The following is a 24,567-nucleotide window of genomic DNA, read 5'->3' as shown; positions in this document are numbered from 1 at the left end:
AAAAGTATTTGGGATTGGACAGGACTGTTTATTTTGGGGAGTGATTTGTTTAGTCATTGTAGTAAGTCACAAGCCAAATTACTTACAGTTGTTGATATGTCCAAATCCAAACCAAGCAGAGAAGTTCTGCATGATCAGACTGACCCAACAATGAAGCCTTCTTCTCTCAGTCTCTAAACTCAGGAGGTTTGTATGCGGATAGAAACGTGTGTCTACCTGCTTTCTGACAAGCATGTGGCTGACACCAATTCACAGAACGGACAAATGCCTTTGTGAAATGTTACCCTCTGCAAACTTAATATGATCATGATAACCGCCCCAAATCTGATTCACCTTCTGCTCATATGTGATTCAATCTAATGTCCTAAACCAAACCTCAAATTTAAAGCAACATTCAAAACTCAATAGTGAGAAGATCTGATAAGCAGGAGTCAATTCTGTGTAAATACAGGGTTTCCACTAATGGAAATGTTTCAACACCACAGTGTTTTGATGATGCCTGTAAGAGATACACACTACGATACATCACAGCAGCTAGTTTATGGCCGAGTCACTTATCAGGAGTTTATCTGCCATCTCCAGTGTTTTAAAGTAAGTGTTCCTCTTAACTTCTCAGCATTCCTTAAATGGTTTCGGCACAATCTGATAAGCAGAAAGGATTCCAGTTCTTCTCACTCACTAACTCTTTCACACATTCTGAATATTGAATTAGAGAAAAGAACCTGGTGTCTTGCTCTGAAGGGAAAAAAATGAGAACGAAAGCAAAGCAGATGGTTTTTATTAACCCTCGTTATGTGTGTGTGTGTGTGTGTGAGGCCAGTTCATTTCTCAGCCACCATGTCCTCGATGAAACCTGGTTGTGCTCTATTTGTTTTGCATTACTTCTGTTTTTTATTAGGTTGAATGTGAGCGGAGTCTTTTGACACAGATTGCCCAACACTGGTTCAACATGAATCATTACACAAACCACAGTCTGCCCCTCCTCTTTAGGATCCCAGTGGTGGACCGGGGGCACTTTTTAGAGCATTTTTTAAAAGGAGAATGCTCGTAAACAAACAAACACACAAACAAAAATACTGATCATCATTTGGTCCTGTGGTTTATCTGGTATATTTTCTCTGTTGGGATTTATTTTCTACAGCAGTGGGGTCTACAGCAAATAATTTAACATAGCTGAAAGAAACCTTTAATTTCTAGGTCGAAAAACAGATTTGAAATGTTTTGGAAATGTAAGATCGGATTTAAAATTCAACTTCAGCAGTTGTTAATCCCCTGAAACCACATTTGTGTTTCTCTAAATAATATATAATATTTTGGAAACCATAAGACATACTGTCTCAAGACCTTAATAAGACATGACACAAATAACACATCCCCATTTAAAAGTTACTCACCAGTCTAGAGAATGTGGCCACAACTGACTGGCAATAACTAGCTGTGAAGCTGCTGTTTGCAAGCAATGACTAGTTGAGCCTGAGATGGTAGCAGCCTCTTAGCAGATACAGCAGCTCGGTGGGCTGGAGGGAGCCAGAAACCTAGAAGTGTGGCTCCTAACAGCCGCTCGCTGGACCAGCTGGCTACTGGTGCATTTTTAATATCGTTGAAAGTCACAGAAAGTGAATGCATCACAGTTAAGATATCTCTAGTTGAATTGGACCTCTGTTATTTAGTTTTTTGTGTGTGTCCAATGTGTCCTCAAAGGTTTTCCCAGCTATTTCATCGTGTCATCACAAAGTATGCACATTAACTGTAAAGTGCCACCCTGAAAGTTGTCAGAATTGGTTCTTCCAATATCTCGTGTCAAACATACCGGCTGTCTGACCTCGCCTTTCTGAGGTCGTAGGTGGTGTCAGAAATCTTAATACGTAGGATTTGATGGCTGATTTTGACAAAAATTTATTGATGGGACTTTCAGTGTGCTTTTTTCTGGATGCATCTGTCTCAGAACAGCTACATTGTGACTGGCAGAATGCTGTCAGTCCTCGTGCCTTTTCTCTCTCGCCTCCTGTAATCACAGTTACAGTTCTGCACCATAAAGCCCCCCCAAACCAAACAACCTCCCCTGTATGGAGTTTCTCCAGTCAAATCTTATCAAGTGTGGAGCCCCATTTGTGGGTCACTGACACGAAAACATTTGAGCAGCCCTGCTGTTGATAATCAAAAGCTTCTTCCACTGCTGGTCCTCCTCCTCCTTCAGTGCCCCGCCCATCCTTCTCTTCTCTCTTTTTTTTTCATTGTCAAAGTACAAAAGAGACTTCAAATGAAACCGGAAAAGGTAACGTTGTCTTCAAAATAAAACTATATTTCTAAATGAATGAGATTTTTTTTTTTTAAGTATACCACATAAATACTTGTGTGCACATGCATTATAAACAGGTAACTTTTTTTTTTTTTTAGATCTGTAATAATAAAAGTATGCAGAAACATAGCTTTATAAAATCGCTGGCATCCATAAAATGTTAAAAGTTGCTTCTTCATTACTTTCTAAAGAGTAGATGTCCTGACGAATTGAATGTGGAAATAACAAGTCGTGTTTAGATGAACTATTTGTCTTTTTGGATTAATTTCCCTCATTAGTGTTATAACAAGTATCTCTAATATCTGTGTGGGAATACCAAATAAACAAGCTTTATATTTTATTGTGAAAGAAATCACCGGAAATGTCTTCGCACTGGCGCTGACTTGATAGTAGTATCTTTGCCTACCCGCTCTGGTTCAGCATCCGTCTTAAGCAGAGTGCACGGGGCGCGCAGTATGGATCCGTTACGCATTACGCACTATGGTGTGCTTTTTGGCACTGTTGGATTTCTGACATGTGTCTCTTAGTGTTATAAAAGACGTCACACCTTTAAAGAAGCTCTGCTGTTACTTACAGTTAAAAAAATTACAAGTCCGACGTTTCTGTTCGCGTTTGATGTAGAGGACGGATGAGACTTCTTCTGCGCGCACATACACTTTTCTGGACTCAGGACATCATTTGTTCGACTCTATTTTTGGGGGGTGTTTACTATATGTGGATACTAATTCGGGACGATGGGAGACTCCGTGTTCCTCGACAGGCAAAATTCATATCTTGTAAGTATCTAGTTCAATTAATTATGTGGACTCGAACGTGCGCCTCTGAGACTTTAGGATTTTTTTTTATCTTGTGCTGTCTGAGAGGTTATACGTAAACGCACGATTGAGATGTTTTTGATAAATAGAGGAAAGTAGCTCCTCTTGTTCTTGATCATGACATAAATAGCTACAAATTTGCAAAGCGGATTTGAAACCTGCCTTTCTCTCTGTGCTCATCGAAAATGACTCTGCAGAACTTCGGTTATCTTCTGTAATCTCGCCAAAAAGTCAGCACTTCATCATCATGCAGTCATAACCTCCTTTACACACTTTACATTTTAGGACATGCAGCAGATGTACTTGACTTTAAGAGTTTTACTAAACAAAGGCATTTCCCTGTAAAGTATGAGTGAAGGAGAAATTTGAAACTGAGCAGACCAAAGGGGCCTCAACATGCAGAGGCACCCTGTGATGGAACATTTCAATAACATGTGGTGCACAGAGCACATGCACATTCAGAACCACATGACCACACGTCTCCTGCTTCGAAGACTTTTGAAGCTCAAAAAAAGATGCAGGAACCTGCCGCTGCCTTGCTGCGGAGAGACACAGGTGTTTAGGTTCGACATACTACACCTCAAAGCTTGATGGCCCGAAGAAAGCAAAACGCACAGATATAGGTCAAGGCCATGAGGACTGATAAGGGTGCTGGTGAGAACTGTGCCTACAAAATGAAACCCTCAGCGTTTTTGAAGCTCATATGGGACGATTTGGGATATTTCTGACAAAGATTAGGAAGCACTTGAGAAACAACAGGCTGCTTGCAGGACAGCTTGGTTTGAATGCACTTACTGAAGCACAAACACACATGGTAGTATTTTATCATCTTCCCCCGTCTGTTCCCATCCCTCCAGTGGTGAGGAACCTTCTGCTGACTGCTCCAGCGGTCTGTCTGGTCTTTATGAGCAATGTTTCTGTGGCTGGAAATGTTCGTAAACCTGCAAGCATTGATTGGAAAACAATACAATTTTCTTTGGCTTTGCTGGCACCGTGCTGTGGTTTGAGTCAGGCTTTGTAGCTGGGATGTGTGGCGTGGAAGCCGCTGCCACATTGTCTGCAGTAATGTGTCTAAATTGTGTCCAAAACACTGGCTTGTTCTCAATGTAATAATCATCTAGAGTGCACATCACCAACCTTGAAAATTACATTTGATGATATCAGGACTTTTTGCTGACTAAAATTCTGCCTGCTTTTATGAACCCAGTCATACACAGGAAGAAATCAAATAACCCCTCAGAATAGCTGATGTGATTAGGAGTGAAAGTAATGGGATTAAATTGTGTTACAGAAAATGATAGGGAGAAATACCATAAAATTATAGCATCTTTTTATTATAGATCTGAAATATTGTTGACTAGGATTACTCAGATTTCAGATATGTCGAAAAGCCAGTGACAGTTGAGCGTAAGCATGTGCAAGTATTCAAATGGGGAGGAAACCCCAGAACACGATGCGTCTGGAAGGCTTGAGGATTGCTGATCCAGCTTCTTATTCCTTATATTCTATGTCATAATTAGCTGGGGAATCAATTATATTTGGAGGGTAAGTAAATGGGAATCTTGGGCTGCGTCCCTTTGCTCACCGTTCTTCGTGGTTTCCGAAAGCCTTTCAAAGTTTTTCTTTGGACATTAGCAACTTCCTCCCAGTTCTTGTATCTGACCATTTCCAGAAGAATGTGTTTTTTGTTTGTGAAGCCACTTAACACTGACCCACGAGTCACGAAATCATAAAAAAGGCTCTTAACTCAAGGGATGAACTAGTGTTGTTTCTACTAGCAGCCTATAACAACAAGACCGAAATTAATTCCAATTTCTGTAGTTGCTTCTACAAAAATACCAAAGATAACACAGTTTGACAGACGTACAATAATATTTTGTTCCAACAAAGAACAGTGTGTCCATAAAAACATGAGGACGCTGTAAAAGTTGATGACAAAAGAATAAAATTAGTGGCAAGAGGTCTGATGGAGGGATGAATCCTCCCCAGAGCCCGGACCTCAACATTACTGAAGCAGTGTGGGATCATCCTGACAGAGAATGGAAGGAAAGGCAGCCAAGATCCAAAGAAGAGCTTTGGGATGTCCTTCAAGAAGCCTGGAGAACTATTCCTGAAGACTCCTTAAAGAAAGGACAGAAAGCTCGTCTGAGAGGGTTCAGGCTGTTTGTTGAAGAATAAAGATGCTCATGCTAAATAATGACTATCAAGCTCATTAGAATTATTATTATTTATTATTATTATTATTATACATTTTATTATACATTTTGCCTTATGTGCTGTGTTATGTTTCAGTAAAATGTTGCATCTATTTCCTGTTTTCCTGGCATTATATAAAGAAATTAGGGAGGGCTCAAGTCCTTTGCAGAGTACTGTATGCGTCCCACATGAAGACAAAAGCAAAATGGCAAAAACATGTGGAAGTAAATGAGCAAGTTTTGTGGCATTCATTTATTTATACATTTACACATACATTTATTTAAAGGGACACTATGTAATAAATTAAGTCATTTATTAGCTCAAATCAACATATTCATTCATAAGTTAGTTCTCATTGGTGTAAAATGATCTCTGTCAAAAATCTCACTTATCCTCCTGAGTGAAGAATAACTTGTCTGTATCTACATAGAGCAGGTAAGCTCTATGGAGGCTGCCATGTCCTTCCGCTCTATGAAAAATGACGAAGTGCCGAGAGGGACATAAAGCACTTCGAATCGCGATTTCCCCACCAGGCCTACAAGCAGAAATGACGTCATTGTGACGTCATTTCCGCCAAATGGCTTATTACAGTCGCTAATGCTAAATAGATTTTATTCCTTGGCACATATGTCTTTGTGTTCATTAGCTTTCTTTTTGTAAGTGCATCATCTTCTTCTTTTTATTATTATTCCTATGCTCCCCCTGGATATCTTCTTTTTGGCGTTATGCTCACATTTGTAAACTGTTATTTTGTTGATTTACTAATAAAGTTTAAAAAAAAAAAAAAAAATGCTAAATAGATTTTATCTCGTAAATGATCCCACTAATAATGCATTGATTGTTACCAAACTTCTGCCGTAGTACACATAGGCTCTTAGCTCACAAAACGAGGCATTAGAAAGTTTGTAAGTTTACCGGGAGTTTATTTACCGCTGCTAATGCTCCTATTGCTAACACAGGCTAATGCTAACGCTGCGTCAACGTCACTTCCGGTAACTCCCGGAATATGACTAATTGCATTGCTTGCACACCAAAGGAGATGTTATGTTATCTGACATGTTATCTGTCATCTGTATTCATAGTGTTGTTGTATGTGTGTTATATAATCCTTTGTACTGTGTGTCTTGATTTCTTTTTGTTTGTATGGACCTTGAGTCTGAAGCTATAGCTTCTTGAATCTTGACACATTCCGCTTGCCGTAGTTCAAGAAGTTGCAGCGCACATTTGAAAACGTGAGGCGCTAGAGAGCAAATTCATTCAACTTTGCAAAATAAAATTGCACCACTAGATGGGGGAAGAAATTACATAGTGTCCCTTTAAAGGTAGGGTAGGAGATCCTGGATTTTGAGTCCAGCGAAGCTGCATTTTGAAAATACACAGGTAAAAAGTCCCAACCCTTTTCTTCACTTTCCCCCCGAAGGCACGCCTCTAGAGTACATGAACGCGCACGAAGGTGCACGAGCGCTGTTCTGACAGCAAGCATCGATCGTTGCCGTATTTAGTATTTAGTATTTAGTTTATGCTAACTATATGTTTAATAATGCTAGGTGCTAGCCAAGCTGGCTCTTGTTTAGCTTCCTGCCAAGCTTCGTTCACGGAGCAGGGTACGCGCACAGGGGGAAGGAGGGGGAGGGAGGAGCAGATTGCAGTTTGATAGACGGCATCAGTATCCAATCATTGTGAACGGTCCGTTCACAATGATTGGATACTGTTTTTCCTAGATTGTACGTTCTAGAGGCCACTAAAACTTTTCATATTTGTGTCAAAACTTTTAATTAATTGGTTGCAATGGGGGTGTGAAGAGTATTTCAAGCAATATGTAAAAAAATGTTCCAGAAAAAGATCCCCTACCCCGCCTTTAAGCTCATCAGTAAATCCTGCAGTTATTTCCTTGAGCAGGACGTGCATCATTTTGATCTGCTAAATGTCAGAAAGTAGTAAAGATACGCTTAAAAACATGTCCATAGATGGCTGCATCCACAAATGTAACTAGAAAATAACTAATAGCAAATATTGACATTTATGAGTTGAAAAATGATCTAAACGCATACTAATCAACTAAAAATGTGCAGATTCATTTGCTGTTATTGTTTTAGAGCTGTACTGATGACACACGGGTCGAAATTTCAGTCAGAATTCTGTTGCTTATGGCATGAAAAGTAGGCAGCTATAATTCCTTATTTTGTCAAAGGAATTCTGAATCCAGCCTATGGATATCTGAATTTGCTGTGGTCACATGAACACATATTGCAAGTAATCTTGCATAGTAAGTTTGGAGTAGTTGTAAATGTGGATGTGGCTTCGGTTGGAAAGTATGTGTGAAAAGAAGTCCATCTACTGTACTTTGTGAAAGCTTTATAAGGTCAAAAAATTCCCTCAGACAGCGTCTATTGATTGTAAACATATTAACCGATTCCACAGGAAACCTTAAACCACAACTTTAATACAAAAGCAGCCAGCAATGGCAGAAGAGTTATGTCCTGACAGGACATCATAATCAAATACAAGTGCAGTTCTGCCAGGTTATGCATTGCTGTCTCATAAATTCTCAACAGTTAGTTGAACATGGTAGAAGACAGCTTTTGAAATATGACAAAGAAAGAGGATCCAAATGAAACTGCATTGGTATTAATGGAGGAGTATTCCTCTCCAAGCCGCTCTTCATGAGTCGATGATAAACATGTGCAGGTTTTTGTCATTCCTGCCAGGTTAGATACATATTTCAGATTCTAGGTTGCCACACTCACAGGGATGGAGAAAACAGAGATGTATCTAGAAAGTGAGTGCAAGAGATGTGTAACAGCACTTGACGGTTGCCATTGCGTAAACGTTTAATCCCCCTTAAAGACGGCCGAACATTTATTCCACTTGTTTTGGTGCACGATGTATTGTGCTTGTGGCATGAAAGCTTTCTATGCTACTAACTGAATTCCAGCAGGGATAACAGTCCAAATTGATTACTCAGCTCGTGCATTTTAAGGAATTTACTCCTCAGTATTGCCGAGGTTAACATGGTATTATGAGGGTTAGGGATGAACAAATAATCCTAATGTAATGATTTCTCAGTGTAAAAAAGGAGAAAAATGCCAGTCAGGTGGTATAAATTCAGAGACTTCAGCTGTGTTGCACTTGTACATGCAGTGCATCATGTGTATCCAGAGTAAATACTCAAATGGTTATAAAGGTGTAGAATGCTGTACACATACACTAAGTGGACACCATCTTGGTTACATAGCAAAATGGTAGACCTCCATCCAATCAGTTCGTCTGATGAGCAACTGTTTGCACATCCCTCTTGATTCATCTGTTGTTATCATCAGCAGATAATCGACTCACTCATCTATTTTTTTTTTTACAACCATAGAAATTATAATTAATCGCGTTAGTCCAGGCAGGAAATCTAAGTCATGTACAACAAATGAGAAGAGCGTCAGTTGATCAAAACAGACACTAATCAGATTTGTCGCTTTGAAGAAGGTGGCGTATTTAGACTGTTTCTGCAGGGTTTATTCCATAAAATTGGATTTTCCTTTACCGGTAACAGCAACAGTGGGTTTCACTCTCTGATTAGCATTCTTGAGTCTGAGGTTGAGCTGTGGGTCATGTGCACCATGGTGTCTGGTCGTCACATTGTGACAACAGAGGAGTGAATGAACAAGGACGTTTCAGAAGGCTAGTTTGACTGAGCTAATCCTGGAGAGCTGCCAGTCGGCACTGCTGCTTTGCCAATAGTCAAATAAAGATCCCCTTTGTCTCCAAGCTTTGTTTTGTGTTTACAAGTGTTTGCAATTGGTTACAAGTCCATACTCTCTAAAGTAGGCTTGCATTTAAATTAAGCGTCCATGCGTTTGCTGGCTGTGCTCTTAGAGCTGAAATGAATAAAAGTTGCATTTCGAGAGGCTCAGTGTGAAAAGCTCTTGAACTGCAATTGAGTTTTTTTTTTTTAAATCAGCTCAAACTTTACAGGAAGGTCAGAAGTTCTCTTACTGTTGACATGGACTTAAGACAGGGCGACAAACAAAAGGCGGTATTAACCCTCTGGGGTCTGAGCCCATTAATGATGTCATGACCTCAGAGGGTTAATGAAATGACTGATTATCTTCTTCCATAGTTGTTTGGCTCATCTCGGGCCCCCTGTCAGCCAGAGAGCACCTTGGTGGTTAGACCATTGTCTCCAACTTTTCTTCTCTTTACCAAATATTCCCAACATTTTCCAAATGCCATTGTTCTCAGAAACCTTTTCGTGCCCTTTGTGCTCACCCTCTCTCCGACTCAGTAATGCTGAGAGCAAACACTTTGCAGCACGCTGTCCTCTTCTTACCTGCTGATGTGTGACCTTGCTCTATGGCAGTAGGAGTGTTTGTTTTACTCCCCTGCCACTCCCAGTACAAACACCTCAGGCAGAAAAAGCCACAAAGCAGCGGCTCATGAGGCGAAGTAAAAGCAGGTTGAGCTAAATGAATGAATCTCTATTGATTTTTTAAGTGTAATGCAGAAGAGAATATCCACAAATACCCACTCAGCATCAACATGAACAACTGAGTGTCTGTGTATGTGTAGGCAACTGGTGTCAACCATCCATGCGGCTCATAAGCACAGCGAGTTTATTTACATTGATCACAAGTTTTCCAAAGCACACCCTGACCCAGGAGGAGGTTTAGCAGGAGTGGACATTTTGTTCGCAGGACTGCAGTCAGAAGGAATGCACTCACTTATACCGAATGAATTTAAAGTTTTGCTTTCAAGATCACAGCCTCTCACTTCAATTTAGGAGGAAAAAAGCTCTTATTTTTCCAGCAAAATCCCACTTTTAACTGCCTTTGTGATATAATTAGAGCTTGTTAACCCGTTATTATGTACAAACACTCTATATGTGGTTTTGTAGATTTATTAACCTGGCACTTGAAAGGATTTCTGTCGTTATAGCAAAAAAAGACTGTACACGTTCCACAGCCGTCACTTTTGGCTTGTCATGACAACACTGTCAGTTCCTCGTTTTTCACCCTGTCAGGGAAAGGCACTTGTTTTATTATCAACAGCGAAAGAGAGGTCCGCCCTCCTCAAGACTTGTCTTTTTATGGAGACGGTCGAAGGCTGAGGGGAAAACAGAGCTGGGGAAATGCAGAAGAGAAAGTTCTGGCAAGATCTGATCCACTGTGTGCGGAGGCAGATGTACTTCCAGTGGCAGGGGTACGGCTCTGAACCTCAGCAAAACGCGCACTCTGAGTCTGATTTACAGATGACACTCTCTCCATGCTTTCGTCATTAGTCATTAGGGGGTTGGGCACATTTTATGTCTGTGTGTGCAAGGGCATGATGTCATTTAACATGTCACTGTGTGAAGTATTACATCATAGTTCAGGAATTCTAAATGACCATAACAGCTTGTTTTCATTGATTTGCCTGCGCTGCAAAGCAGTGGAATGAGTTGCAGTTAAGGCAGAGCTATTTATCCTTCATTTTATGCGTTTTCAAGCAGAACTAAATGATAAGGACAGATCGTGCTGTCCCAAAAGAAACGCCTCAGACAGCTGTTGCTCTCTACATGACCTTAGCAACACAGCTATGCCAAAACTGGCAAAAGCCGTTAAATCTGAGCTGAATACATTTTCTCTGCTTGCATCGCAATCTGATTTAAGGATGCAGTGGGGGAAACGAAAGAACAAAAACCCTCACACTCTGGGTTAAAAATGTCCGCTCGTAAAATAATCAGCAAGTCATAAAGTTTCGGGCTGGGATTTCTGTGGAATCACAACATCAAGCATCGTGTCATCTGTTGCTGCTTCAGTGTGTCTTCAGAGGTCAAAGAGCATCTGAATACACTGAATATTGTTTTACTCTAACAAGGCCCATGTGTTCATGGAGCGGTCCGGGCCATACACTGCATGACCTCTCAGTGGATGTTTTTGTATCGAATAACCAAATAATCTAGGGACAGGCATGGAGTACATTAATGAAAGGGATCTAATTATCATTCACATGATTGAGATGCAGTTCAAGATCACATTTACGGATGTGAGCCAAAGTCCCGATTGTGCATTTGGGCTGGGCCGCTGCTCCTCCAAGTCTCAGAAGCCAAAAAATGTTTCAAGAAGGCCTTCCCAATTTATGTGATGAACATGCTTTTGGGTTTTTCCCATCCATGCAAGATGCTGACTACAGCACTTTACAAGAACACAGTTGGACTGCACAGTTTTCAAACATGAAGTTTTTCTAATTTGTTCAAACCTTTTTTTTTATTATTATTGAGAAGGCATGTCCTAAGATTGAGTGTTTTTTTGGCTTTATTAATGCTACAAAGCTTAAAAGTTTTGCGTGCTGCAAAAGTAACTGATATCCAAAATCAATATTCGGCTGCTCGGTCGGTGTTTTAGGATATATTCAGTATTGTACAAAGGTCTTGAAACAACCCTCATGTCTTCACATACTGCCAGGCAAAGGGGAAAGAGAAATGGCAACAAATGACGTGTCTTTGTCACAGGCTGCTTGTAAAAAAGGGCCTAAAGATACTAAACAAGTTTGATTCTTTGCTAAGTTGCATGTTATGTGTAGACACAACACTGGTTCATCCCTTGAGGTAGGTGCTTTTTTATGCTTGAATGATTCATAGGTCAGTGTAGAGTGGTTTAGTATACGAACAACAAAAAAATGAATTAAGAAAGACACTTAAAATGAGTGAAAAAGCAACTAATGTCCAAAGAAAAACTTTTAAAGACTTTTAGAAAGCCGGGAGAACTATTGCTGAAGACAACTTTCCTTGCTTTTTGGAGGCAAAAAAAAAAAGAAATGTGGGGAGACTTTTGCATGGTACTAAACCAATCTGCATAACGAGAAAACACGACCACGTTAAGGTTTGAAGAAAACTATTCCAGCAAGATGGTTAAAAAAGCTGTGTCTAGATGCAATCGATAGTTGGAAATACTTGACCCTGGAGCTTTGAATATTTGTGAATTATTGCACTGAAATGTCTGGGCTCTAAACAAGAGAATTTATTAGGCATCGGCCTAATAAACAGCCTAACTGCAGATATGAAGGTGTTTCTAAAACAATCTTCTCAGCCTGGAAGGGCACCTGAAAGTTATAGTTCTTACAATCACTTTTCATAAAAATAAGATCAGATCTGAGTTTTTCTACTCTGGGTTTTTCTCCATGCTTACAGGAAGTAAGTTATTCTCTCAAGAAACAATACCACTGCTGAGCCTTTGAATCGAAGTGCAAATAACCTCAGGAGCTAATGTGGCCAAATCCCAACCAGCTCTGCTTGTTTGGTCGGCTGTATTATTGAGTGCAGCAAAGCTCTTTGCTTCAGAGGAAAAGCCTGAAACATCACAGAGGAAGACACAAAGTGGTCCAGCTTTGGTGAATGTTCCGAACTGGTGAGAATTGATGGGAAATCTGAATCAGTCAGTGCAAAGTTCAGAAATATCCAGGGTATTTACTAGAAGAACCAACAGCTGGAAGAAGCCACTGGTCTCTCTGTTTTTGACCTTTCCCCCGACAGAATGACGTCTGTTAACCCAGCAACATGTACAGTTGTGCTTATGTAAAATCCCCAAAGCACGATAAAGGCAGAAATATAGGGCAGTAATTCTAGATAACACAGCAAAGCATATGCAGATATTTCAAACTGTAGTTCTAGAGACAGTTTATCAATATATTACAGATTACTTTAAACTAGTAGCCTCAAGGTCAAAAGTGGCATATAAACCAACTGGCCTTAAGTTAACTTCCTCACTGTCGGACTGTTGCGACGGTGATATTTTTCCGTCAGGGATTATCTGAGATAATCTGAGATTATGGTATGCACGTCTACGTGACCTGCCCATATGTTCAAATCGTCGTCATGCACCTAGAGAAGAAAAAGAAAAACTCAGACACAGACCGACTGGAGTCGGTCGGAGTGATAGGATCGGTCAGGTTTGCTGACGGGCAGGAAGGTGGAAGTCAGATTTCCAGCCTGGTGACATCGCCGATGGAAATATGCAGACTTTGAGTAACACAGATGATGCCAGCATTAACACAGATGGTGATGACAAGAATAACCCACGCATGTGATGCAGCAGGGATGCCGTTCACATGGCTGCAGTGGGTGTGTGAATCCAAGTTGTGCTGGGTATGCAGATATGCGCATACAGGTGCGCGTGCCCATGCGTTTAACCTGCGGGTTGTGTGACAACTAGTAAAATCTGTGACCCCGGAGTTAAAGGGGTCTTTTCCTAAGACTGGATTAGCTGCTCTCGAGGCTGCCACTGGAATGTGAGGATCAACAAGTCTGTTGTTGCAGTGTACATTCAAGCACACAAGCTCATTCCAGCGTGGCATGCTCACTATTTACCTACCAGCCTATCACTCTCCATTAATAAGCTCCCGCTTCTCCTTTGCTATTTCCTCTCTCTTTTCTCACCGGGAGCATATCTGGAATTGGATTTCAAGAAGCTAGTGACGCGAGGAAATAAGTGGCTATTTTTTATCATTTAAATCTGTGCATGGCTTTGTGCAGACATAAATGAAGATTAATTGACCTGTTGCGTGTCTGGTAGCTCTGCAAAGCTGTCGAGAGATCCAAGTGCACAACCTTTTAAAGAAAAGCGGACTTTTGTAATGAAAAAGAGGCAGTGGCCTTTCGTTTGGATCATTTCACCACAAAAATAAAAATTACACTGTTTCTGAGAGGTTTAGCGAAGATTTGGAAATGCTGACTGATGAATTAAGAGACAAATTGATCCATTTCTAAAGACTTCCAGATGACCACAACTTCATTTTATTCTCACTCATTTTGGAAGACTGATACACGTGGTCTTCAGGTAATTAAGTTTTGTTTTAATGCAAGAGTGAACTTCTTGTAAACAAAAGCCCCTTGCACTGCTGCTTCAAGGTGGAACAAATGCGACGCTGTAGTCCATCCTGTTTATAAGACACAAAGGCAGAATGTGGGGGTTGGTAGTTTTTGCATCTTTGAGGCAGCAGAGGTAATCACAGGGCCAAAATCTGTATTTGCATGTAAGGAAAAGCTGTAATGGCGGCACTCAAAACTCTTAAGAATCTCTCAGCTGATTCGGTCACACCGCTTTCACGGCCGCATCGCATCTGTTAACGGAACAACATCGGCATAGCAACGATGTCTGTTTGGATATCATGCATGTCCCAGGAGGCGACTTTGTCTCATTTTAGGGAAGGAAAATTCTCATTCAGAAAAAAGAAGAAAACAAAAAGACTAATAAAGGGGCAAGGACACAAGGTTCATTGGAAATTCTCAGGAAGCACTCCTTTTTACTTCATTTGCCGTATCAATTTCTGACAAAGATTTTTCTTAAATGATCAATAAATGCATTAATTTATAGTGTGTACAATACAAAGTGGGGACATAGTTGGGATATGTCAGGGTGTCAAAATCAAGGCAATATTTATATCCATAAAAGGGTGCAGACTTAAAACTACACACTTGAATATTTTTTTTTCTTCCAAAGTTGTACATCACACATGTTCTTACTTTAACTCACAGGTGTCAGCCAGGAACTGTGGGGCAAACCTTCCTGTACATTGCTCGTTGGTTTAGTTTCCCCAACTCTCTCTGACACTAAACAGAACCAGACAGAAACAAGCTCTGGTCAAGTTTAGATGCCTCTCACAGAGCACTGCCACAAGGAAGGTAATAAGTAGTTTACTGTGTTCATTAAACACCCCATTAGCACTTATCAGTCTCTGCTTAAAGTGTTCAGCACCTGGCTGTTATTCTCAACACTTTACAGCCTAATTTGCTGGCACACATTGACTCACACACACGCGCGCATGTTGGTCAGTTGAAGGTTGACTGGTGTGTGCGGCAGCAGCGCTCTGCGTTCACTCTCTTTCTGTCAGGAAATCAATAATACACCAGCCGACCTGACGATGACCTGTGTTGCACGTGCACAGACCCATGCACCCATAAACACATGCATGGTTACAGCTACTGTGCAGGGAGAACAAAGCATCGCTGGGCTGTGACGGGTGTGTCTTGGGTCTTCAGGAAGTTACACTTGGCTAAAACTTCCTGGACTGAAACAAGACTGCTGCTTTTAAATAGCTGATTAATTACTTCTGAAGTGTTTTCTCCCAGTATATATGCAGTTTTTATAGTAAATGAATGGCTTATTGATAGCTTTCACTTACGTTGCCACTATGGTTATTCACTTCAATTTTTCAGTTTTACCCAGTCGTGGGAACACATAAAAGCAGATTTCGCATTAATTTTACATACTTCTTTCAATAAAATATCTGAAGCAAGCATGCTGAGGTGGAAGCAAATACCGTGTTAAAATTGTGCCGGTACTACAGAAGGCTTTTTCCACTGACTTTTCACTAGGGTGACGAGATTAACCCCAGACAAAACTGCTTTTGTGAAAAGGTCTGATATATTACATGTATTCCAGCTAAAAAAAAATTCAAGTTCTATTTGCAGATTTTTATGAGTTTTTGAATCATTTGCCCAAACCATAGCAAGTCCAAAACTAACCAAGTAGTTTAGATCCCTAAACTTAGCCAAACACAGACTGACAGCAGAAGTAAAAATCATTTGTCACCCTCACTCTCTTCCTGAACAGCATTTAAGTTGTTCTTTGAACTCCCTTAATTTAGAAATGGGATTTATGTGTCCCTTAAGACAAAGTCATGTGCCCACTGTGACGTGGGTGCACGACTGTCCACCACCATAACGGTGTTATATAGTTTTGTCTCAGCTATTTTGTCCATGGAGCCTCCAACTAATATCCAAACATTAATTGTCATAGTAATGCAGGGTTAAAGAGGTCACTGTTGTTTCTGTGAGTTTCCCTGCAAGAAAATGCTGATCACCAAACTTTACTGTAAACAATGATATCTTATTATAAGAAAACTGTAGAGGAAGCAGTAGATGAGATATCTCAAGAAAAGGAACTTTGTGGTTGAATCGCCAGGGGTAGATCAATTATTTACCCAATTGGATAGGCTCTTTTCTAAATGTTTGTAATGTTTCTGGTTGTGTAATCCTATATAATTTATTTCTGGTCAATGTGTCAGTTGTCATGTTGTACATGCTACACCATAGTGCCGTTTTAAAGATTCACCAAATGGTTAATTTCTCTGGCTTAATAGACAGTTATTTTGGGAGAGGGTGGGTGACATTTTCCATGATTTGAAATGACATTTTCAGAGCTGAGTGAATGGAAATCCAGCAAAATGTGTGCAAAAAGTAACAATTTTCAGTAGCGGAATATGATGAAAATGCTTTTTGGCAGTTCAGCCATCAGTAGCCCTAGGAGCTCAAATATGCTTTGTTTCAACCCGGTTATACATTCCACCACAGTCATGGAAGACTCTCAGTCTCCGTTAAACAACTGAAAAGACAACTGAACAAGAGCCCTGGGGCATAAGGAAGGGTCCTTGATTTGTTTTTAGGGCAAGGATGATGTGAAGCACACTGAACACACTGTCACATATCAATAAAGCTAAGATAAATCAGCAGGAAACAAATGGAGGCCAGCTTTGGGCATCATTTTCATTACTCCCTTTGTATTTCACTATTTTCAACACATGTGGCCTCCATAATCTCCTGAACATGTGCGCATGCCTGTCTTGTGCACACACGTTGCTTTTAAGCAGTATGTAAATGCTGGCATGTGCCTCATAAAGCAACCACAGCTCTGCCTTAACTCTGTCATCTTCATCAGCAACATGGTGAGGATTCTGAGGAGCAGACCTATATTTAAAACCCCTGCTCTCAAGCTACCCTGTAGGATTAAATGGCACCCACAAAATAAAGAGTCTTAAGCAGACTTCATTCTTATCCCTCTGTGTTAAATGGATCGGATGGAAGAAACACACAGAGAAAACCAAAAGAATGTGCTGGGCTTTTGTCGGCTCATGTTCCTGCCCATGGTGTGAAAAAGAAATAATTCTTTAAGAGGATCAGTGTATAATCTTGCATCCATAAAAAAACATAAAGACTGGGGTGCACTACAAATGCAACCACTGTCTGATCTGTGAAAATGCACAGAGATGCTGACATATTAGAACAAAGGGCCCTCATGAGAGCTGCTGTTACCAAACCAAGTGTGTTCTTTTGAAATAGTTCACAGTGAAGTCATACTTATCTTGAATGACAGTTGCAACCCCACTTCCTTAAAAAAATACAACAAGTGCTACAAGTTGGGGATTGTTTGCATGGAGGTCTTCAGTGAGGAAATCTTTTTAGGCAAGGAGGAGGACCACTCTCTGGTTGCAAAATCCCTCTTTGGCTAAAAGTCCTACCGCCTTACAGTGTGAAATCAAGCTTGTCTTGAAACTCGACAGGGAAAAATGTCGGGGTCTCGGGGGGAAAAAATGTTTTGAAGACAGCAGCTGTTACAAAAATGACAGATGAATTAAACTAGCCGCTTAGCATGCCGCTTAATTTCCACAATTTGTTCTATGCTTCAGGGCATGACTTCAGAACTCTGGAAAACATAGCCTTGGGTGTGTCCTTGTCATCTTTTCTTGCTGTAATGTTTCTCGACTGCAGGAAGTAAAGCGGCAAAGTGTGTTGGAGGTATGTGTCCGTGCACATTTTTGCTTGTCAAAAAAACATGTTGACAGCTAATTGTCAGAAAGTTCTTATCAGCTTAGAAGGTGTTTACAGTGTGCGCATTTGTGTGGATGAGGATGAAACCCGAGTAACCATGACTGGAGTTGAAAGTATTCTGATTTGCTGGATTTCCCCATCCACTGACAGGGCAAGAAAGATAAGGCTGCGTGATTTAGATTCCTGCTTTACATGTGAGGCCCAACATATCATGGCCTTTCAGCGCCAATACCGCAGCTAATCTCTAAATCAACTTTTCAGAACATACCGGGATTGATGGAGTGACACTGTGTCGAGAGTGATCTCTGAGCTGCCTCTACATGTGTGTGTGGGAGATCCCGTTCTCACGGTGCTAGCATAGTAGATCTCAGACTGCAGACTGAGTCGATGGGAACCCAATGCCCATGAGGCCACTTACAGAACAATTTTGACTGATTAATTTTTTTTTTAGAAAAATAGTAGAAATGTGGCGTATCAAATGTTGAAAGGGAAGTTACTTTCCTTCTCAGTCTCAACTAGGAATGAGATTCTGATGATAACCTTAAGCAATAATATCATGGTTTCATGGTATTTCAGTACGGCTTACTTTAAAACAGCTGAATGAAAAACAACTTTTTTCTACTCTCTACTATTATTTGAAAGTAGAGGAGAGAGGGTGACATGCAGCAAAGGGCCACAGGCTGGAATCCAAGCCAGGATGGCTGGGGCGAGGCAAAGAGCCTCCGTACATGGGTCAGTCACCCATCCCAGTGAGCTAAAAGGCGGCCCAATAGGGGTATTCAGCCATGTTGTCTGCTCAAAAGCAAGTCAAACTCAAATCTGGGGTGAATTTCTCAACATCATTACCTTAAGTTTGGCATAAAGTGAGGAGTTTTGTTCCTGGAGGTTTGAAAACACATTAAGTATTGCTTCCATTGGCAGACAATCTTTCCAAGCACATCTTACAATTACCTTCCTCCTCCAAACTTTAGCCATATGGGTTTTTTCCAATATCTGAAAAATTCCCAACACGGCCTCATTTGTCTTTTGTGACTGGGGGAGGAGATACTGATGTCCTCTCCTTCATGCACAGCGGACTGACTGCTTACCCCAACTGGAGGGAGGGAGTTGTTGCTGTACCCTGCGAACAAGGGATTCTGACACCTTCTGATTCTGACGAGTCATTAAAGAAAATCTCACACCGCAAGAGCATTATGATGGAAAATTTTAGTTTTGAAACCTCGACATTTTAAAATTGTGATACACCTTGAAACTAGAAATTGGCCCATACTTAGTCCCAACATTTGAATTGTAACCGTTATACTATTCGCTGTTAGATGTAGGGTTTTACATTCTGTTAGCCTATTATTTACATTTTTACACAGTTGGGGTTGTTGGGGTTGCATCTTGTCAAAAGTTGTTCAGTTTTTGGATGGAAACCATTCTGATTGTGTCAGTGTGGATTTACAGTATGTGCCCAGTGTTCAGCAGTGCTTTCACCCCAGGCTAAAACCTTGAAGTGGATGCACATGCACAGCTTGGAGTCCAGTTGGGGATCACGTTTCTGTTTCTGTTTAGTGTAAGCATCTGCATGGAGGATGATGGAACGTGAACGGGGAAACTTTTATTTTTTCTTGAGATATTGTTTCTTGACCGTGGAAAGAAATTCTCCAAAACATTCTGTGTCCAAATAAACACAGATTAAAGGTTTATACGTACACATACCTGGCAGTTGTTAAAAGAAACTTAAAACCAGGGATTTTTCTTTGCAAATTATCTTTCTATTTCTTCACTGTAAGTGTCTATTTTGGTTGGTTGAAAGCCTGCACTTGTCGTTGGCTCCATCCTACTTGGCACTGTTTAGGTTACTGCTGAGTTGTGACCTGAATTTGAGTGTCACGGCACACAAGAAGGCTTGGAGGAACTCATGCAAACACGAACATGCATGCACGTTAAGGACTCGGCGCTGCCTGTTCAGACCATCTCAGCTACAATTACGCCACAGTCACTTGGTCTTGCTTCAAGTGCAGCAATACAGCAGTACATTTTTCCACTTGCCCTCTCAACCTTCCCAAAATGTGCACACACTCAGCCCCATCAGAAAATGCTCCATTTTCCACACTGAATTAGTAATGATTAACCAGCTTTAATAGCTCAGCTGGCGTGTATGGTTACACAGAAAGGAAGAGAATTTACTGACTTGTATACAGTTGAGATTACACACATTCCTTGGATAGGGCTCGATGTGTATGCGCGTCGAACAAAGATAAAAAAAAAAAAAAGTTAGAGACTGCAAGACTTGCTAAATTAAGACATATGTAATAGAAACTGATAAAAATGAAGAGAGTAAGGGATACAGATCTTCGGTTGTATTACTTTCAAGGGAGCTTAAACGTCTTTGTGGCAAAATCAAAAACTTTTTGGCTTAGTCTCATATCACCTCCTGCCCCATGTTACATAATTCACATCAAACACCAAGGTTACATTTTCAAGGGGTTCCCTCTTAACAAGTGAACTATGAGAAATGTTCACACAATTCATCACACAAACAGCATAATTTCTTCATTTTGTCCAATTTGATGCAGACAACCACAAAAATGAGCCTGGAGTCTAACCCGAACCCTGACAGAGAACACAATAGCATCGGTTTACAGAGACAAAGTAGCAATTTTGGACCCCCACATATTTGTCAGTATTGGAAGGATGGAGACTTGAACTCATCCACTGTATAGCTCCTGGACCATCCCATGCAATGTGAGGATTTACCAAATGCTCTGAAAACAAATTAATGTGTTTCAAGGTAAAATATAGGGCCAAGGACATGATCCCAACAAACATCTAAATTCTTCCTAGTGCATAGTGTTATTTAAAGCATTCCTTAGGAGCTGGAGCGTTACAGCACAGGAAAAATAATTCATCAATAATAATTGTTTTTGTATTGCAAACTGCAGCACGTCGTCTCCATCAAAACCTAATCTGTCAATGGCAGCTGATAGAGGAAAACGCTGACAGCTTTAAGATTGAGTCTGGTTGGGCTGCCATTCCCAGGTTGCATTGTACCATTACCACACACACAAATACACACAAATACACACAAATACACACAAATCTTCACATTACCTCAACTTCTCCCTCCACTATCAGCTATGGTGTTGGGCTAATACCTGATTCACAATGCTTTAGCAGCTTATGTAACCATTATGCAAGACATTAAGTCTTCAAGGTCGGGCCTCATTATTACTGTAGGTCCTTTCATATCATTCTCTCTGTTCTTTAAAATGTTTGAAGTTCGCCTGCGGCTTTAGATATTCTTGCCAATGATTGGGGGGAATATTTGGAGCACGCACTCCAAGTCGCTCATTCTTGACACTGAGCCAGCAAGAGCTCATTAAATCCGAAGGCAGACAAACAACATTGTGCAGAGACAGTTGATACCTATATTATAAGAGCTCATGTTTAAGTCTCGCTTTTCTGCACTAATGTGTGTTGGCCGTAAAAGTGAAAATAAAATGATTCATTCTGCCAAAAATAACTATCAAAGCTGCAGTTTTGAGTGTATGATACAAACTGTGAGGTAACTTATGTGAATTACTTTTGCTGTCTGATTTCATTCATTTTAAAAGATCATCTTTTCTGCATTAAAAAAAATAAGAACAAGTGTTGAAATAATCCATAAAACACATGAAAAAAACTGTGGTATTCACAAAGGCCTCCTGAAATTTAAACTAAGCCAAGCTGTATCTTGTTGAAATACATTGTGTAACATTTCAGTGGAACATTAAAATGTGTTACATTCAGTCAAGTTTGAGCGTTTTGATTCCTTTCAGAGAAGAAGATGAAGGGTCACAGTGATACTCTGAAGCAAACATCACTTTTGTTGTGAGAATACGAGTCTCTGAGGAACATTTTGGATGGATTTTCTTGCCCTGCCAGCTGAGAAAAACAACACAGAGTTCAAGCTGTGTACCTTTGCTAATTGCATTTTATTGGCCTCTGAGTTTATAGAACTGTATTTTATTACAGTGCACCCCATGGCATATGAGTTAAACTTTATATGAAACAACTGTTCAAGTACTTGCAGTAGGAATTCCATGTGCTATACTGAGGAAAGCAGCCCTACCACAATGGTAAATATCTCCTTTACAAATGAGACAGTCATTGTATTAGATACAGTTCTTCATCTGTTAGCTTGGCATTAATCCAGTGCTTATCGAATCACACCGGTCTCCATCTGTAAATGAAATGCTTGTGTTGAAACAGAGCTGGGCTGAAGCTGAAAATTCTGCATGCTCTGCTGCAACATACGGCTTTGATTTTCTTCCGTCAACTTATCAGTGAAAAAAAGAGGAAGAAAACAGTGAAAATGTATCGAAGATGATTTTCGGTTCAATAAACGATAAAAATAATTCATATTCAATTAGCATAGGGTAAGAAAAGTTCATTGCTTACTCAAAAAAAAAAAGTGAACAAACTGAATAAGGAAAGGCTGGTTGTGCGTTGAATGTTCCTCAAAACATAGAAGACGGTTGAGCCTCTTTTACACAACATTAAATAACAGTGAAGCGATAGGGATCAATACAGAAGGTCATTATTTCCAATAATCACTTGTTATAATGACTTTATTATCGCTAAATGTTATTTGTTTATTATTTATACTGTTTATACTGATATCACTTAGTGCACTATAATATTTAAGTGGTACTCATTTCAGCCCTGATTAACATGCATGACAACCTGTTATAATGGAATGAATGGTATGATCATTTAACTGATAACGCTAACAGGCTGTTTTCATCGCATACAGTCAAATCTCATCCGTCTAACCTCCTAAACTGGAGTCTGATAACCTCACATATTACAGCTAATAAGAAACCTGATACTGGTAAATTGCTTTTTGGGTTGGGGTGGTGGGTTACGTAACTTATATATGGATAAATGCACAATAATCCATTTTTCCGTAACGCAGTCTGAAAACAGGTGGGAAAGCCCATTAATTGTTCGCGTGTGCCTGATACATGTACAAACACGCACACACACACACTATCAGGGCCAGCTAACAAGCCAGGGTGGTCAGTAATTACAAGCAGATGTTAACCTTGGGGAGGTTCCAGGTCAGTGAAAGCAATGTATTATTATTGTATTATATATTCAGGCCAACCTGTAAAAGATAGAAAAAGAAAAGCAGTGTTGAAATATACTTGAGCATTCCTCCAGTTCTGTGTTGTGGCACGAAATCTCTGCTCAAGGGTCATTTAAAACCAGCTGCAACACTGAAGGGGAAGAAAACAACCCCAAAATACAATGTGAACTATGTTAAAATGTTCCCTCTGTGTTTTTGCACTCTCTGTCGGCGATCGCCTCTGTTGTAGTAGTTTAAACAAAGCCATCATATGGGTGATGAAACAGAAATACCTCTTTGTGTTACAGCTCACCCATTAGACATGTTGAAAAGACTTCTTCTATCTCTTGTTCTATATGCAGAGAAAAGAAATGAAGTTAAGGCGACTCAACATGCAGGGTATCCTCTAACTCATTGGAGTCTTGCAAGATTTTCACCCTGTTAATTTGTCACACCGGTGGATTAAAGGCTTTGTAACACATGGCTGAGAATTCCCCTATTTCTTTGTTTACTGTTGTCGTGCCACTGAAAGGCAGTGGTGCTTGACAGTTTGCACATTTGTAAAATGATCGGCATAAATATGGCTTTAAACCTCATTAGATTTTCCTCATGAGATTTTAAAGGCCAGAACAGATTGTAAAAGGATCTGGGATAATATACCTGTGACTTAAAGTTCGGATTTTCTCTTAGAATCTGGTGTGAAATCCTGGTGCAGCATTAATGGCGAACTTGACGTTTCCAATAACTGTTGATCAGTTTAGCCCACTACTCAATACAGAATATAGGATTAGCAGAAGATCAATACAGGATTAGCAGAATCCAATCTCTTTAGAGATGGTTTGATACCTTTTCCTGGCCTGGTTGGCATGAATAACTCTTCCTCTGAGGCCCTCAGAAATCTACTTGTTTGTGGAATGATACACCTCTGCAAACATGTGGTGATGACCAGACTGATGTATCCCTGTTCTTAAACTCAAACAGGCACACCCACGCACTTAATCATCATCCCATTTATATCTTTCTAGCATGTGGAATATTTTTGCAACTGAAAAGTCATCATATTGTTTATTATTGGTTACATTATTGCATATTTCTGGAGGTAATGCATGAATAAATAAAACAATCCAGAGATTTTTTTCTTTTTACTCGTGCATTTAAACACAAAAACACACGTGCTGCCTAACTATAAGGATGTAAATGATTAATATAACTTTTAAATGAACATTTACATGGTTGTTCTCACTCATGGTCATGCCTGTCTAATGATTTACACAATGCGTCATAGCAACAAGTGTCAAACTGCCTTCAAACTGTGTTACCCTGGAAATATTTCTCTCCCTTCCGGACTCTTTTGATTTTTGTGCGCATTTATATGTTGCCATGGAGACTGGCATATTATTTTGTGCCATTTGTCCCTTTGTCTGAAATAGAACAGAAACCACATGCTGCACTTGCACTGTACTCTGTGTCCAGATGGCATTAGTCATCTAACTACATGGTGCGAGTGCACTCAGCAGAGTCATTAATCTTTCCAGTGAAATGTCTGTCAGATGTGAACACAGAATAACAGCCACAATGACAGCCT

The 24,567-nt window shown here is 40.2% G+C and overlaps 1 protein-coding gene across 3 annotated transcripts in view; it reads left to right on the top strand.

Annotated features, from left to right (window-relative positions):
* The window catches only part of LOC142391801 (rho GTPase-activating protein 6-like), a 98,590-nt gene that overhangs the window by 46,808 nt on the left and 27,215 nt on the right, over window positions 1–24,567 (top strand). The window contains exon 1 of one of the 3 annotated variants that reach the window (XM_075477877.1): window positions 2,735–3,075. The exons of the other annotated variants lie outside the window; for them this stretch is intronic. Coding sequence (XP_075333992.1) covers window positions 3,034–3,075 — 42 coding nt within the window. The 5' untranslated portion in view covers window positions 2,735–3,033. Of the gene's footprint in view, window positions 1–2,734; window positions 3,076–24,567 lie in introns of those variants that run through there. 3 annotated transcript variants of the gene reach the window in all.

This window comes from Odontesthes bonariensis, chromosome 11 (assembly GCF_027942865.1).
Source record: "Odontesthes bonariensis isolate fOdoBon6 chromosome 11, fOdoBon6.hap1, whole genome shotgun sequence".
Lineage (NCBI taxonomy): Eukaryota > Metazoa > Chordata > Actinopteri > Atheriniformes > Atherinopsidae > Odontesthes > Odontesthes bonariensis.
The sequence above is the reverse complement of the archived record's forward strand: the minus strand, read 5'-3'. Positions and strand labels throughout refer to the sequence as shown.